General features: G+C 42.4%; 1 protein-coding gene across 1 annotated transcript in view; it reads left to right on the forward strand.

The window, feature by feature from the left end:
- The window catches only part of DPP4 (dipeptidyl peptidase 4), an 84,372-nt gene that overhangs the window by 8,981 nt on the left and 56,857 nt on the right, over positions 1-18,534 (forward strand). The window contains exons 3-5 of the mRNA XM_032409468.1: positions 13,686-13,781; positions 14,155-14,246; positions 15,558-15,638. Of these exons, the coding sequence (XP_032265359.1) occupies positions 13,686-13,781; positions 14,155-14,246; positions 15,558-15,638 (269 nt within the window). The remainder of the gene's footprint in view (positions 1-13,685; positions 13,782-14,154; positions 14,247-15,557; positions 15,639-18,534) is intronic.

The raw sequence follows: 18,534 nt of genomic DNA on the forward strand, positions 1-18,534 counted from the left end.
TCTTCTCACTTGCTTTCCTAACCACCTAAATTTATTGCACAGCATGGTGCTTCGATGATGTGCTTTTTATGAGAAAGGCATTTTGGGCCCAGTACCTGCTTTGGCTTGCCGTCTAACGTGATTAAGAATGGGGAGGAATTGAATTTGAAATATTTAAGATACAAATCTGAGACAGTAGAGCAGGTCAGAAACATCTGAAGGGAATTGATCTAAATTTTTTCATTAAAAGCCCATATAAATTGTCATATTTTATCCAATTAATAATGCAAAAAGGTAGTAGAAACAGTCAACAGAAAATAAAAAGAGCAACTTTTTGAAATACATGGTAAACATTAGACCTGCAAAAGTTGACCCAGGAAAGTAGGATTTGAAATAACTAATGGCTAGAAAAACAAAATACAATCAGTAAATAAAAGCAAACAAAATAACTTCATGGTGTCTGTAATTGATGACTCAAATCTTTTTTTTTTTAAGATTTTATTTATTTATTTGACAGAGAGAGACACAGCGAGAGAGGGAACATAAGCAGGGGGAGTGGGAGAGGGAGAAGCAGGCTTCCCGCAGAGAAGGGAGCCCCGTGCGGGGCTCGATCCCAGGACCCTGGGACCATGACCTGAGCTGAAGGCAGACGCTTAACGACTGAGCCACCCAGGCGTCCTGATGACTCAAATCTTTGTTGTTAAATCTCCGGGGGGGGGGGGGGGGGATTAATCTACGCGGTAATGATTTTCTGAAGATGAAAGTGGTTTGACTGTACTGAAAAGAAAATCTAGAACCCAGTATCAGTGGCGTCTTATAAACCTGGCAATCCCACACTCCCCACCTGCTTCCTTACTGACGCTGCTGGTAGACTCTGTCATGTGTCTCCCTTCCCCAAGCCCCCAGCATCCCCTCAGCTGACAAGCTGGCTTCCTATTTTAATGACAAAAGAGAGGCCCTCAGAAGAGACTATCCTCCATTCCCACCAGCCCCTCTGAGCACTCACCTGCATTTGCCCCTCCCAGGGCGCTAGGTGAACTTTTCTGGCACCTGCTGGAAGCCAGATCCTCCTGTGGGCACTGATCCCACCCCTTTTGCTTTGCATAGAAATAAGGCTCCAGCTATTTCTCCTGCCCTCTGCATCATCATTTTCTCCTCTCTATCTGATTGTGCTGTAACCTCTCACGAAAGGAAAGGAAAAGAGGGGGAGGGATGGAGAGGAAAATCCTCCCTGGATCCCACATCCCTGCCAACCTCCCAGTCCTTCTCCCTGCTCTCTTTACCACAAAACTCCTCAAAGAACTTTGTCTTATCTCTGTCTACAGTTCCTCTCCCCATTCTTTCTTAAACCCACTGGAATAAGGCTTACCCCCACTGGCCACTGAAACAGCTCAGTTCTCCTCAAGGTCCCTGACCTGTGTGTTACTAAATCCAAAGCCCAGTTCTCCATTTGAGTCTCACTGTCCTGTCTGTTGGTCTTTCTTCTTTACCATCTCCCCCTGGGTTTCTGCTCTTCTCCCAGTGTTCCTTCTACCTCACCACATGCCCCCTCCATTCTCCTTAAGAAGTTTCTCTTCATGTCTGACTTCTAACCTTGAAACCACCAGGGCTCCATTCTGGAACTTCTTCCTTCCTTCTTCTTTCATTCCACTGGGTGATTTCATGCGCTCCCATGGCCTTAAACACTATCTATAACGTGACAGTGCCCCAGTCGTCAGACCAGACCTCTTTCCGAAATTCTACATGTATATTTGAGTAGGTAGGCATCTCCATTTGGATGTTACTGGCATCTCAAAGCAACATCTCCCCAAAGTCCTGCCAAACCTATTCCTCCCTTAGAGCACCTTGTCTCAGCATATAGCAATTCCATTTCTCTAGTCTCTGAGCCCAAGATCCATGCAGCTCTTCTCAACTCCACAGACTCGTTTATACTCAACATCTAGTTGGGTCAGCAAAATCCTATCACTTCTACTTTCATGTTCTTTTAAAATTTGACCATATCTCACCACCTCCACTGCTACCCCCAGTCCCAGATGCCCATCACCTTTCACCTGAATTCTTGCAAAAAATCTCCCTATTTCTTTAACTTTTCTCATCACAACAGGCAAGGTTACCGAGGGAACCAGAATTCTAAAATGACTCCCCAGGGACGCCTGGGTGGTTCAGTTGATTAAGTGGTTAAGCATCTGACTTCAGCTCAGGTCATGATCTCAGGGTCCTGGGATCAAGCCCCACACTGGACTTTACAGGGAGTCTGCTTGTCCCTCTCCCTCTGCCCCTCCCCCCGATCATGCTCTCTCTCTCTCTCTTTCTCTCTCTCAAATAAATAAAATCTTTAAAATAAAATAAAATGACTCCCCAAATTTCCTCCCTTCCCCCATGTACAATCTCTGAGGTCGTGAATATGATGGATTTAATTCTGGTGATTAAGTTGTGTTCTGTGGCACAGGCCACTTCAAGAAAGGGAGATTACCCGGCTGGGCCTGACCTGATCACATGAGCCCTTTAAAAAAAAAAAAAAAGCAGAGTTTTTCTGGCGGCTCACAGAAGGGGTAGTCAGAGATTGGAGGCACAAAAAAAGATTTTTCACACCATTGCTGATTTGGAGGGGCCCACGTGACAAGGGATGTGAGAGGCCTCTCGGAAGTGAGAGTAGTCCTTGGCTGGTAGCCAGCGAGGGAACGGTGACATCACTCCTACAACCGTGCAAAACTGAATTCTGCCAACAACCCGCATGAGCTGGGAAGCAGCTCCCCCCCACCATACCCTCCCCACCGCCACCCCCACCCCCAGAGCCTTCGAATGAGGGTGAGGGCTCAGTGTGGCCAATGCCTGGATTTCTGAGACCCTGGGCAGGGACTCCAGCCATGCTGGCTGGAATTCCCACCCACAGAACCCTGGGCTAATACAAAGTGCTGTATGAAACCACTGTGTTTGTGTCATTTGTGAGGCGGCAACAGAAAACTGATACAGTGACCATTTTGAAACAGAGGTCTGATCACATTCTTCTCTGACTCCCCATCTTTCAGAGTAAACACCGCAATCCTTACAATGACCCACAAGGCCCGTGTGACCCGAGCCTCACTGCCCCTCTGAGATCCTCCCCTGCTCCCTCCTCATTACCGTTCACCCATCCTGCCTCACAGGTTCCATACCTGCAGATCTTTTTGCCAGGATCCCTCTTCCCTGGGACTAACTATTGCTTGTCCCCTCACCTCCTTCGGGTCTCTGCCAAAATACCACCTTATCCTTGGGGCCTCCCCTCAGCAAATGACTGAACACAGCACTCTCCCCAAACCTGACACTCCTTTCCCCCTTCCCGGCTTTATTTTCTCCACGGCACCGATAGCTACCTAACATACGGCTTTATGTACTTACTGTTCGTTCCTGGGAGTGAAAGTTTTTGTAGGAAATGTAAGCTTCCTGGGAGTAAAAGTTTTTCCTGTTTTGTTCATGTTTTTCATGTTTTATGTCTCTAGAGCCCAAGGATATTTTTTGACTAACATTTTAATGTTGCTGTAATTCCGATTATAATACTTACATTCACGAATAGGGAGTCACGTCGCCCAGGTATAGAGCACATCCCTTTGTGGAGCACAGTGCTAGCAGCGGTCTGATGAAGACAAGTCGTCCTTCCAGCTTACTTATAACTTGTCGGGTTAGGACAAGACTGTCCAGATTAAATATTCAAATAATGATCTGAAAGTACTTGATTAATTGGCCAAACATATGGTACAGAAAATAAACCCTGAAGAAGACCAGGTCAGAGAAGTGGGTGTGCTGTAAGTAGGGAGGGGTAGACCCAGAAGCATGAGGAGGGACGGCGAGAAGATGGAGACCACAGATGTGGATTGGTGATTTGAGATGTTTGCTAATAAAGAGGGGCAGAGAAATGAGGAGCACGGTCAGGTAAATATTTTTTATGATAGCTACTCCCTGTGCGTGCTTAAGGACAGGGCAGAAGTGAGCAGTGAAAAGACACTGGACGCTGAGGGAGGAGAGATGAAAACATGTCCCTTAGGATAAAGAAGACAAAGATTGGAGACACGGGTCGGGCCTGCTTCTTCCTCCAAGTTTTGAGGAAAGGGTGGAAGCGTGGTGGGAAGGGCATAGCCCAGAAGTGGGAAGCATGGTGAGGGAAAAGCCCCTTAGGGTGGTTTTGCTATAGAGGAAGAATCACTGTATCTTTTTGTTGGGTGACTTCATACTCTTGTGAAAATGGGTACTGCAGGGCCTGAGTTATTCAGGGTTGTGTTATGTTTTACATCTAGGAAGCATGGAAAGAAAAGAAAAGAAACTTACAAGTTCTTACTTTAATGACTCCTTTTTAGGAGTTCAGGGAATAGATGATGAGTTTCTGGATGCACCGTGGAAGAGAGAATGACGATGGTACAACCTCCTTTCCAGGAAGTCACAAAGTTGGCTTTTTTTTTTTTTTTAAGATTTATTTATTTATTTTGGAGGGGTGGGGAGGGGTAAAGGGAGAGGGACAGAGAATCCTCAAGTAAACTCCCTGCCGAGCGTGGAACCCAATGCAGGGCTCCATCCAAGGACCCTGAGATTGTGACCTGAGGCTAAATCAAGAGTCAGATGCTTGGGACGCCTGGGTGGCTCAGTCAGTTAAGCGGCTGCCTTCGGCCCGGGTCATGGTCCCAGGGCCCTGGGATCGAGTCCTGCATCGGGCTCCTTGCTCAGCAGGGAGCCTGCTTCTCCCTCTCTCTCCCTCTGCTTGTGCTCTCTGTCAAATAAATAAAATCTTAAAAAAAAAAAAAGAGTCAGATGCTTAACCAACTGAGCGCCCCAGGCACCTCACAAAGTTGCCGTTTTTAATAACACTCTGGAGAGAAAATTCTGGGGTTTTCTGAAAAAAATTGGTACCCTTTTGATTTTGCAGCACTAGGACAAATTATGTTCTGATGCAACCTACCAACTGCACAAGTCCAAATGATATTACCAACCTATCTGCCTGGATTCATTGCATTGAATTTGAACACTTCCATAATGTCTAATGTATCTATAGCAATTCACAAAAACTGCCAGCATAGCATCTACCATGTGTAATCCCCCTCCCAAATACTCAGGTTGTTCAGAAGAGTGATTATAACCACAGGTTTCGGAGCCACGCTGTCTACTTCAAGTGTAGCTTCAGTGCTGAGTAGTCACGGGACTTGAGTCCACTTACTCTCTATGCCTGTCTGCACCTCAGTTTCCTTACCTGTAAAATTAAGATGAGAATAACTTATTAAGTGTGCAACTCCTGGAACGGCCCAGCACACTGGAATAATTCTGTATTTGTAGTTATGATTCTTTATGTATTTTTAACTTTTTTATTTTTTTAATAGTCCCAGAGGCAGGTACTATAATAACGCTTGTCTCACACTCTTGAAAGTTTTGCCTAGAGAATTCTGGGAAGGGCAATTTTTATGGCAGTTTTGTTTTCCGATGATCATCTTTCCTTGTATCCTGGAAGACAAACACTTATCACAGAGTAACCTTATTGATTATGCCTATAAATCTTTCTGGAAAGTTCTTCAGCGATTCAGTATTAGAACTTTCATGGTCACCAAAGGCTGATGTCCTCTAATCAGTGTTTCTTTCTAACACAAACTAATCATTCTTAGCTTGCATGGTAACACCTTCACTTGATGTCACTACAACTACTTCTGAGTATTTTTCAAGAGAAAACAGCCCTTTACTGAAATGGCTGAATGTTTCATGGACCTGTGGGTCATTTATCCACATAGTTCATATGTTTCCACCTCTCAGCTGTTTCTCATCACCTGAGATTACACTGGTTTAATGTCAGTCAATGTCGTGGGGCATAAAAGCCTTACAAATATGAATGTCGGCCATTATTGTACCAGTCTTATTTAATCCCAGAAGAGTCCTAACAAAGGGAGAGGAAGACTATAATAGAATGAATGAATGAATGAATAAAGCACTTTCCATTTCAAAGAGGAATAAAGCAGCCCTGATACCCTGTTTGGTTCAGGCTTCCTGTGCAGGCTACATTTCCTGACTCATTCCTGAGGTCAAGGCAGAGTGAGGAGGGCAATGTAAACTGGGTTTAGATCAGGAAGTCCCTCTGGCCTTGCACTGCTTTGCCAGTGGTTGTAGTTATCTTCATCTTGACCTGAATTTTGAGGCATGAATATTCTGCCCACTTTCGCTTTTCTGCATATATATTGGAGTCTTATGCTGATATTCTTATTGTTTCAAAGCAATTAGAGTTTCAACCTCAATCTTTCAAAACCAATCTTGGGAGCAGTTGTGTTTTTGTTGTAGTTTTTTGTTGTTGTTGTTGTTGTTGCTTACAATTCTGAGGAATGTCTACATAGTGTCGTCAAAGAAAAGCTAAGTCTGGCCACTTGTTTTTCTAAATAAAGTTTTATTGGAACACAGCCATTAAAATTACAATGTTGTCTGTGGCTGCTTTCAAGCTACAGGCAGACTGGAGTAGTCGCAACAAAGATGCATGACCCACAAAACCTGAAACATTTACAGTCTGGCCCCTTAAGAAGAGGTTGCCAACCCCAGATCTAGATATTGGATGCTTAGAGCCTAAAATGACCTTATTTTATAGGCAAAGTGTGTAAGTCTTTATACTGTTAAAGTATAGTGGTGTGACAAATACAGAAATCACACCCGGTGTTTCAGAAGAGGGATTTACTCTAAAAGTTGGTTGCACGGACTAAAGAGCAAAAGAGGAATTCTAAAGTAACCCAGAGAGAGAAGCTGCAGGAATGGTTTACGTTTAGGGTTAGGAACAAAGGGAAGAAGAAGGACACAGAAGATCTGGGCTCAAAACTGAAGGGTATGAGGCACCCAGCTGCTTCTGACACCGCTGGGAAGCATGACAAGGCAGGTTTGGGCATTCCAGGGGACCCAGAGGTTGGGCCACGAGACAGTGTATCTTTTTGTTGGGTGACTTCATACTCTTGTGAAAATGGGTACTGCTCATGGGCACACGCTCATGAGATCAGCCAGAAAAAGAAAGTTCTTCTTCTTCTCCTACTGGCCAATCCTCTAACTAGACCCATCTGACCAGTGCATTGCTCTTCTTACTACCACCATCACTTGGAGTTCACAATGCTCGTATTTGGAACCGTGTTCCTGTTTGTGTTCCTCTGTTAGTATTATCTGGCTTTTATTTTTTTCATTCAACAAATACTCAGGGACTGTTTTTATATGCTGAGCACTGTTCTAGGCTGTGGTGATATAACAGTAAACGAAACCAAACACAACAAAATCAGTGCCCCTATGGAGTTTACATTCAATCAAAGGAGGCAAACAGTAAACAAGATAAAGAAGTAAGATATATGGTATGATAGATGGTATGACTGTTAAGGAAAAAAAAATAAAGCAAGAAGGGCAATAGAGAATGCCATGGGGAGATCAGGTCTTAAAAAAAGACCTGGAGGAGGTAAGGAAAGCAAGCCTTGGGTATATTCGAGGTCAAGAACATTCCAGGAGGAGAGTACAGCAAATTCAAAGTCCCTGAGGCGGCAGTGGGCAGAGTGTGTCTAGTGAACAGCCAGGAGGCCATTGCGGATAGAGAGGAGTGATATGAGGGGAAGAGGAGGAGGTGAGGCTGGAGTCATGACAGCCAGCCTCCCACTAAGTTGTTCCCTTTATCCCAAACTGTTGCTATTCTGGGAGATAATGCTTTGTACCACTTGGTTGGCCTTTCAGAGTAGACTTTTGAAAATACAGTGATTCTATCTCTAACAAAAGTTTGGTCATCTGCCACTCTGATCTTACAAGTAAATGCATGGAGGATGCAGTCCCAGGTTCCCTAGGCTCTGGCTCCGTGGTCAGGCATTTATCGGATGTCACTTGGTGTACCTGGGATGTTTCTCTTCTTGAGGTGAATCTGGCAATTGTGATTATAGTCTAACGCCTCCTGTGTCAGTAATCGGAAAAATGTCATTCTTCACAAATCCTCTAAGTCCACCAAGTTCCATGTTTTCCCTCCATGCTACAAACTGCTGACTCCAGCTCTGGACGGGAGGGAGGTCATGAGACCGGTAGAAGGGAGAAAGAGCGGCTCATTAGCACTTAGCGAATGACTAGGTTGTTATCCTAGATGCTTTCTCGATGTGTTGCTCTTATGCTGTCTTATTTGGATCATCTGGGATATGAACATCATGAAACTTATTATTTTAACCATTATTTTATTGCAGGTAAAGTCCTAATCTCAGCACCACTGCTCAGTCCTTGAGAGGAGAGACTCCTCTATTCATGTTTGTATCCTGATTGCCTAGCACACGCTTGGAACAAAATAACAATAAATAGTGTAACATATCTGGAGAGCTTCCTAAATTCTACGTCCCAAGCTAAGCATTTTACGTCCATTATCCCACTTAACCATGGCAAGTCCCCATGGGCTACATAATGCTATATTCTGGTTTTATGGATTAAAAAGCTGAGGTTTGGAAAGATTCAGAAATTTTCCCAAGGCCTCAGTGCAAGAATTAGACCTAGGCTGAAATCCAGGCTCTCCGATTTCAAAGCCACCGAGGACCCAACACTTTATTGGTATCTGTTGGATCAATTCAGATGGGTGGTAGCCTGCCTGCGTATGCTACTGGATAATACAGGGTATGAAGTGCCTTCCAATCAATTTCTTCTTCTGCCTTCTTGATTTTGCTTCCTCTGTCCCTATGTCAAGGCTGCTATTTTGCTGTGGCAAATTCTGAAGCAACACTCGTTTCATTTCTTTAGCATCAATACAAAATGTTAACTGATTACCATATGGAACCCAAGAGCTCTATAACCAGGTATCTTTTTCCTGTGTTTAACAACTTAATAAGTTTATGAGCTTAAAGAGCACATTTCTTTTTAGTTGCATTTCATTAGCCATTTATTTACCAAAACAATTTATCTTTGTGAAGTAGAAATATTATATATCATAGCCCAATACAGACAAAAAGTTTATTATTAATGTATACAAAATATTCTAATTATTCTGTAATCATAAAGTAACAAGTGGTCAAGGCAAGACGATTCCATGGAACCACACTACATCCTTACTTGGATCTTAAAATTTTGGAAATACTTTTATTCAGAAATGATTTGGTCCTACAACAAGGATGCATTGAGAGGGGCGCCTGGGTGGCTCAGTCGTTAAGTGTCTGCTTTCGGCTCAGGTCATGGTCCCGAGGTCCTGGGATCGAGCCCCACACCAGGCTCCCTGCTCTGCGGGGAGCTTGCTTCTCCCTCTCCCACTCCCCCTGCTTGTGTTCACTCTCTCGCTCTGTCTCTGTCAAATAAATAAGCAAAATCTTAAAAAAAAAAAATGCATTGAGATACCATTCACTTTGATAAGAATTTCTTATTAGGTTGAGTCATTTTAAATACTGCTATTCTACAATTTTTGACTGATAAAAATGACATTTTCATATGGTCCAACCCAATAGCTGTTCTCACCAAAAAAATAAATCTAAAGTTGTTAACCTTTTTTTTTGATTTTGAAATTCAAGAAGACGTGAATCTAAGAGTTTCTATAAAAGCTGATGGGTAACATATGATTAACTGCTTTACTTGGCTAGCATAATGCTTTGAACCGATAAGTCAAATGAACTACGTGTCCCAGGCCCACCAGGAAAACCACACAAGCAGGCAAAGACCTTTATCTGTCGCCACAGCAGTGCCCTGTCAGCAAGGAGACAAGGGGAAAGACACATGAGCATGTCCTGTAAGCGTTTGACAGAATAGGTTGTAACTTGGCAACAAACTAGGAACTTGCTAAAGGTCAAAACCTGGACTTGGCACTCACGTTTTACAGAGCTCACTTATCTAGATGTTTCAAATGTATCTTCCAATGTGCACTGCTTATCAAATGGCAAGGCAAAAAAACAGGGAACATTTGTTGCTTGATTTGCTCCAATTCAGCAGCGCTGTTCTGGCACTGGGTAGCCAGGAGGTGGAAAGCAGCTCGCGGGGTCATCTTTAAGTGGCTGAGCGAGCCTGACACAAACGAGAAGCGGCCCGGGCCTTCACAGATGTCCTGGGCCATAGCAGGAGTGTGGCATCAGGGTTGATATCTGGGACATCAGCAGATGGATTAAAATTATCCTGGGCCCATTATGAGCAAACATGGTAGGAGCCCAAACATGGTAGACATGATGGGTCTAGGAACGCTATGGCCTGAGGAGAGAATGAGCTCAGCATTGTCTGAGACAGGGGAGAGGTTAAGTGCTCAGTGAGTCATGCATCATGAAATGTGAAGGGTGGCGCCCTGGGCAGCGGGTGACGTCACAGGGAATTTTGCCTCAATTATTTTAATATTCCAGATTTAAGTGTGTTATCCTAAAAAACCAGGGCAAATACCCTTACATGGGATAACATTTAAATGAGAGAACACTGTACGAGTCATCTGTTATAAGTACTCGGTTAATTCTCTCCTTACAAAATCAAGAGGCAGTGAAAGATATGTCTGTTTTGTTAGATATATACGTTTTAGGTTGTTCAGGCTGCATTAACAAAAACACCATAGACAGGGTGGCTCAAACAACAAGTGTCTATTTCTCACAGTTTTGGAGGCTGGGAAGACTCAGGCACTGGCAGATTATGTGTCTAGTGTCTAGTGAGGGCCTGTTGCCTGTGTCCTCACATGGAAGGGACAAGAGAGTCCTCTGGGCACTAAGTTATAAGGGTACTCATGAGAGCTCTACCCCCATGTCCTAATCACCTCCCAAAAGCCCCATCTCCTAATGCCATCACACTGGGGATTAGGATTTCAACATACAAATTGTGGAGGACAGAAACATTTAGTTCATTGCAATGTAAGTGTGTGTGCGTGTGTATGTATACATTGTTCATATACAATGGTCTATCTAGACATCTATATCAGCAGGTAATATAGGACTCTGAAGGTCTATAACCATTTATACCTTGAGTTGTACTAATTTTAGAATGTCTTTTGTGTCCATTTTAGGATAATAGCTCTTGATAGCAGGGTATATCTCCTCAACAGTATTTTTCAAATAGTACTTACTTTATAGCTATTTGATGTATCAAAGAACAATTGGATGAATACAAACAATTGAGGGTATTTAGTGAATAAATTTACAGATCTGTAGAGTTTCAAATATTTTCTGTAGCGCGGGGCTTTACTTCTTGTTTGAAAGTTGGCAAGTTCAAGGGCTGGTTTTACCCATTTGCTCTATCTCTGCTAACAAATACAAATATCTTGCTAATTTTCCAGGGTGAAATGCAGGCCCAAATTGAAAAAACAAACAAACGGTTTTGTTTTGTTTTTTAATCTTTAACTTCTTTAGCAAACTAGGCTTAAACAAAATCAATAAAGTGTAACAGTTTTATCTATTGAAACTGAAAGTTTTGTAGGCAGACCCAAGGCTATGTTATAAGATAAGATCCAGAGAAATAAAATCTTGAGAACATCTTTTGAAAGAGCATTTCCTGTGAGAGAATTCTCTTTCCACAGACTGTAAAAAATTAACAAGAGAAGCTGCTACTGGCTTTTCAATCCCCAGAAGAGTAAGAACAGTTATAGAAAAGTTAGGATGGTACCTGATTTTATGAGTGTATGCTTGCAAGTATGTGGAAAGAATAGAGTATATGGAAGAACTCTTTAGGCTGTTTGTCATCAGTGGAGGGTCTGTGGTTGGGGAATCACAATGACTTCATTAGGCTCGTAGAATGCTATCCCGCGTCATACCTACTATGACATAGATCCGTGCTAGGTACTAAATTGATGAAAGATAAACAAACAACCCAAGGCCCTTTCATCAATGAGTATTTGGCCTAGCTCAGTCCACCACACTGGTAGGCATGGAAAAATAGTTACTGCCCAGAAGTTATTAATTACGAAAGCCAAATGAGTAGTGTGGGGGCAAAAATCAGAGGAGGCAACACTGAAGTCTAGATGAGAGAGGACGGAGTTGGCAGGACTGTGGAGGACTCTGACAGTCCGGGAAGCGGTTGGAGACACTGCAGAGAAGAGGCTTGGGACAAACCGCAAGACAGAAAAGCCAAAGAAGGGGCGCCTGGGTGGCTCAGTCGTTAAGTGTCTGCCTTTGGCTCAGGTCATGATCCCAGCGTCCTGGGATCGAGCCCTGCATCAGGCTCCCTGCTCCACGGGAAGCCTGCTTCTCCCTCTCCCTCTCCCCCTGCTTGTGTTCCCTCTCTCGCTGTGTCTCTCTCTGTCAAATAAATAAATAAAATCTTAAAAAAAAGAAAAAGAAAAAGAAAAGCCAAAGAAGGTTTACTGGGTCCCGTAGGCAATCAGTGTGAGTGGGTTAGAGGGTTCATGCATGGAGTGAGTGGAAATGAGGCTGGAGAGGCTCATGCCAGACTGTGGAGCCATGAGTGCCACACTGAGGAGTTGGAATCTTTCCGTAGGCAATGGCGAATCCAGGGAGACTTTTGAGGAAAAGGTCACCGGGATGAAAGTGGCATTTTGGAAAAATCATTCCAGGGGTGGTACAGTGGGGGCATTGGACTGGGGAGAGACTAAGGGCAGGATACCCGGAAGAACGATTTCACAGGAAGAATCAACAGGGTTAACTAGATGCAGGTGGTAGTAAGAGAGAGGGAGACATCAAAAATGATTTTCAGACTTTGAATATGGGTTTCCAGTGACAGAATCTAAAACCACACAAATTGCCTAGGGAAAATTATTTGGGAAGGAAGACGATTATTTTAGACAAGGTAAGTCTAGGGTTAGTATGGGACAAGCCAACTAAGAAGGTCCAACACAGCACTAGAAATGTGAGTTTGGGGTGTGGAAGGCTAAGGTAATGAGTATACGGTTTGTCATGTATTTAAATGGAAAATATGCCTGAAGCCCAGGAAGTCACATTCTCTGGAGTCCTGTAGAAGGAAAAATGGAGAGAGAAAAGAGCAAAAAGCTGAAGATTGAATATCAGGGCATTTCTGCCTTGGAGGTCAATAGAGAAAAATGAAGTCAAAGAAGGAGATGGAAAATGAATGGTCAGAGGTTAGGAGGAGAAGTGAGGTGTCACTGAATCCATGGGAGGGTTTCATAAAAACCTCCCCCAAGTTCAAGGAAAAGTCACCATAGAAACAAAGATCAATGAATTAGGCGATCACCCTGTCTTAAAGGTCCGTGCAAAGCAAGAGAGCTTGGAAAGGAACCTTCAGGCCTCAAAGCAGGACAGCCTAGCCTTGTGCCGTCTACTACATGACCACCTATAGCTACTGACCGGGAGTGTGCCTAGTCAAATTGGGACATGCTGTAATCATAGACGACATACTGGATTTCAAAGACGTAGTATAAAAACAAAGAATGTGAAAGATCTCATTAATAAAATTTAAATATTGATTCCATGTTGAAATGATAATATTTTGAATATATTGGGCTAAATAAAATATGCTACTAAAATTATTTTCACCTTACAAATCTTTAAATATGGCTACTAGAAAATGGACTCACAATATTTCCATTGGATTTTGCGGATCTAGACCTTCGTAAGGAAGCTCACTAATACAAGCACTGATATAGCTCAGGGAGACGCACCACTCACATATGTGCTTTAACAGTTAAGTGCATTTCTACTCCATCCATTCAGCCTGAAATCTTTTAGAATGTGTTTTGCATTTTGTGAGTGTAATTCCTATAGTTTGTGACCAGTGTATATTGCAGTGATCCATTTGTTTATTTTATCCCAAACTTAGGTTATTCCATCTTACTGAACATTTGGCTGTTTTTTAATCAACAGATGATGGTGCAGCGGACAGCCGCAGAACTTACACTCTAACTGATTATTTAAAAAATACTTTTAGGATGAAATTCTACTCCCTGCGTTGGATTTCAGGTAAGGACTTTTTTGGGGAGGGGACAGATTTTTATGCTTGTGCTCCTTCTAGTTAGGTTGTGGGGCACCTTTGTTTTGTTAAACCATACGGGAAAGTATTTTTCTCTACTTACAGGTACAAAGGAAAATAAACCGTAGTATTTCTTTGTTGCGGATTATAAAAAGTTAAAAGTGAATTGAAACTTTGACAATAATGATGGGAAAATGAATGCATACTAATGTAATATTCATCACTTAATGTTTTTCCAACTTAGAAATGCTTATTTAGTACTTGTGTGAGCTTAAACTTTAAGTTTTTTTCTGTATCATTTTTAGCTTATGAAGACTTTTAATCACAACTTGAAATACTGATCCAGCCATTTTCTTTCTTTAGATCAGGAATACCTCTACAAACGAGAAAATAATATCTTGCTATTCAATGCTGAATACGGAAACAGCTCCATTTTCTTGGAAAACAGTACATTTGTATGTTTGATTGCATAATTCATGTATATGCTAAGGAAATTCTGAGGATTTTTTTTCATAACCTTTCAAATCATGAGTACTATCATTTCTCATCCTGTTGAACTCTCTCTGCAGCATATGACACAGTGGATCTTTCTCTCCTTCTTGGAATGCTCCCTGCCTTGACTACCTTTTAGTCTCCCTTGATGATTCCTCCTCCTCTGCCCATACTCCTAAGCGTAAGTGCCCCTCAGGGCTCTGTCTTCCCTTGCTGGCTTCTCTCCGCAGTTTGCCTGTTCTCCTTCAGTGGATTTCATGCACTCACAGCAACAGGGCTCTCCTGTCTGGCCTTGATTCTCAAATGCACACTTTCAACACTAACCTCCTGCCAAGATCAAAATCTCTTTCTAATAGCTTGCTTGCTCCTGGCCCACCCATGGCCTGCAGGTATTTTAAACTCAGTATCCCAAGCCCAGCTAGTTATTTCCCCTTCGCTCTCCTAGCAAACCGAAAGCACCCCATTCCTCTTCCTGAGTTCCCAATCTTGGTAAAGTATGCTCCCCTCCAAGTCACTTAGGCTAAAAAGTGAAATTCTACTCCTTGAATCCTCAGAATCCTCCTTGATTCCTCTGCCATCCCTCATATTTAGTTATTCAACAAACCCTATCACTTCTCCCTCTGCAATGTTGTGTCCCTCGGATTTCTATTTCCGCTGTAGAGTCCTGGTTCAAGGCCTTTTTAATCTGTGTTAGTACTCTAGTACTTGTGTCCCTATCTCCATTCTGTAGAGGAGACCACTGGGTTGCCCAGGTCCAGGGCTGATGCAACCCCTCTCATCTCATGTCTGCCACCATGTCCCAGAGCATCTTTGTAAAGACAGATAAGATTCTATCACATCCATGTTCAAAAAGTGGATTAAAGTTCCACTTCTTATATTTCAGTCCCAGCTATTTTTCTAATTTTTATGTCCTCTTTTATATGCTGTCTGATGTACCCTATACTGTACTCAGGTTACGCCAAACCTCTGGATACACATGCCCTTTCCTACATCTGGTTTTTCGCTCATGCTCTTCCCCCTCTCTCTCTTCCTGATCCCTACCCTCATGGCCATCTTTCCTTGCTTAGATTTAATTCTTCCCTCCCTGGTTCTCTAACCCTGATCACCATACACCTTGCCTCATGGTCATTTGTGTGGGGGAATGTGACATTTCTGGCAGCTCCCAAGGCATGAGCCACCTGTCTGTTTAGAACCATACCCTCTACATAGTAAGTGCTCAATAATGACCGTTAAATGAAATTGTTCAATTGTTCTTTTTTCTATTTGCTTGACAGGAGGAATTTGAACACTCTATAAATGATTATTCGGTATCTCCTGATGGACAGTTTATTCTCTTAGAGTACAACTATGTGAAGGTAAAAGAAATGCTATCTTACTGTGACATTTAAAGAATCCTATGAGTTACTTTATAACTGATTTCAAGTCCACAAATATTTAAGATTGACACCTAAGTACAAGTGACTCTTAACAACAAACTGAGGGTTGATGGAGGGAAGTGGGTGGGGGATGGGTTAGATGGGGGATGGGCATTAAGGAGGGCACTTGTGATGAGCACTGGGTGTTGTATGTAGGTGACGAATCACTAAATTCTACTCCAGGAACCAATATTGCACTATATGCTAACTAACAGAATTTAAATTAAAAAAAAAAAAAAAGATTGACACCTAGGTAATATAATAGGCACTAAAAACTCATTAGTACAGCATCAAAAGAAGAAATAGCCATTCTCATTCATAAAAGGTAGGTCCAACAACTGTTTTAAAAGAAATTCATTTTTAGTGTTTTCAAATGCTAAAAAGTGTAAGTAATATAGATACTAAAAGCATAAGTTAATAAAAGAAAACTTACAATTTAAAAGCAAGCTTACATGTCTGACTTGCACAGCCAGTAATAGAACCCCTTATTTCCTTTGTCTCAGCTTTACATAAAATAAAACTCTCAATAAGTATTTGCCTTAAAAAGAGTTATACTTCTTATCCTCCAGAAGAGACTCTGCAAGGTGACTCAGACCACCTCACAACCTTTGGGTCCTACCATATACAAACCATTCTCAAGGGGGACCCTCAGCCCAACATCAGATTCTCACACCTCAGGAAAGCTTAATCCCATATCCTCTTCACGGTTAGGCTGGCTGCAAAGCGCCAGCAGCTTTAACTGTAGCTTTTTAATTATTCCTGGATTTGACAACAGTTGTCAAGTATAGGAAGTTTTGAGACTTGTAAGAAACATTAAAACCCTGTAGGGATATTCTGCATTGAAAACAAAATATAAAGCTGGGGATCCCCACCTCTGCCTTTTTATTCTAGAATAAATAACAAATACTGAGGGGCCTTATCTCGCACCCCAACATTTCTATACTCAGGCCAAGCAAACCATCTCCTACTCCATTTCCCGTTTCAGTGTGGTGACTTTCAATCACAATATTTACCCTGGATTCACTGTGTCTAGCTCCATTTCCTGGACACGAAGACTCTCTGACTCTATTCTACTAAACCTATCAGCTAGGAGCCAGTCCGAATCCTAGGCCAACTTTAACACATCTGTTCCCAATTAATGGATTGTTTATTTAATTCAGTGGTTTTTATTGCTGTCTCGAGATTAAAATCACTTGATTAGCTTTTAAAAATTCCCAGTGGCCAGGTCCAATCCCCAGATTAATAAATTATAGCCTCTGGAATGAGGCTGACATCATTTTTTTTTTAATGGGTAGATTGTTTGAATGATCAACCCGTGTTGAGAACCACTGAATAATAATTTCCCATGTTCAGGACAAACTTAGAAAGACGATGAGGTTAAGGTAGAAACAGAAAGGTAAATACCAGCTCAATTTACTCTTTGGCCAAGTTCAGTAGATGTCATATGGTGTTTATTAATGGATGGTTTCACTGGTAGACAGTAGTTGGACAGCCATCATTGGTAATTTGTATTTGTGGTGGCACTGGAGTTTCCATGCACATTTAACTGCTTTTGCTGTTTTCCTGCTATTCCGTCATCCCACCGCCGTCCGTGCTTTTCAGACAGTACCCATAGTGCTCCTTTTAAAACTTAAGTTAGGTTGTGTCATGCCTATGCCTTACCCCTCATGATCAGTGGTTCCCCATCACTTTCAGAATAAAACAGACTCTAACCACAGCATCGTCAGAAGCCTGTGTGATTGGACCTCAGTCCGCCCTTGCTAACCCATCATCTATTACCCTCTCTGGACTCACCGTGCTTGGCCTGTGCTTCTCACCCCTGCCTGAACCTTGCAGTTACCTATGGAGGTTTTTAAAAATGCAGATGCCTGCAGCCTACCCCACATCAACTAGTTCAGTGCAGTGATGGGGGGGCGGGGGCAGGCATGGGCTCCCCCCATGATTTAAGGACTCCCAGGTGATTCAGTGATCCAAGAATCTCTAGGGGCACCACTCTTTAGTTTTCTCAAGCATCGTTCATTCCCATCTGAGGGCCAAAGTATTTGCTATTGCTTCCTCCTGGAACCTTCTTCCCCTGTTTATCTAACAGGTTCACTTTTTAGTAATTCAGGTATAGGCTTTCTCAGATTGCTTTACCTAACTTTGCACCCTGCCACTCTGTTCTCCCACACTCCACCATTCACTCTCTATCACATTAGCTTATTTTAGTCTCTTCATATCTTTGATTGCAGACAATCTTCTATTTTCTTCTATTTTACTTCTTAGAGGATTTTCTGTACAGCATACATGTGCAACTTACAATAATTTCTACTCATTGCCTAAAGCTCCAGAATTAATCATAGTTGCATCATCTTTCACATGCCTACAATATTCCAGTTGACTTATCAGTTCTCAATAAACCTATCCAGAACAAAGAAAAGTCTAGTCTTACTCTATTTCCTTGGAGGTCTACTGTGCAAAGTTCTTTAGATTCTACTCCATGGCTTTTCCATGACAGAGTTAGTGCATTCAGAAAGAGCAATATTACTTCTACGTTGTGGCTACAAACAAGTAAGTGAGCACGTGAGTGAAAACATAAATAAGGACCCTCCAGCCTGGTATGGATGTTCGCCCAGCACATCCATTCACTGCTGAATGCCCCAGAGATAATGGTTGCATCAACTGTGACATGTGGACAATATTCTAGGGCCCTCCTTAGCAATTCACATATATTCTCACGAACCTCTCATGAGACTGTTGCTGACATTAGCCCATTTTCCTAGAAAGAAAATTAAAGCTTAGAAAGAAACTTGCCTGATATTAACACAGTGAAGACTTGTCTTGGTCTATTTAAGCT

This window comes from Phoca vitulina, unplaced genomic scaffold (genome assembly GCF_004348235.1).
Source record: "Phoca vitulina isolate PV1807 unplaced genomic scaffold, GSC_HSeal_1.0 scaffold1, whole genome shotgun sequence".
In the NCBI taxonomy this organism is placed as follows: Eukaryota; Metazoa; Chordata; class Mammalia; order Carnivora; family Phocidae; genus Phoca; species Phoca vitulina.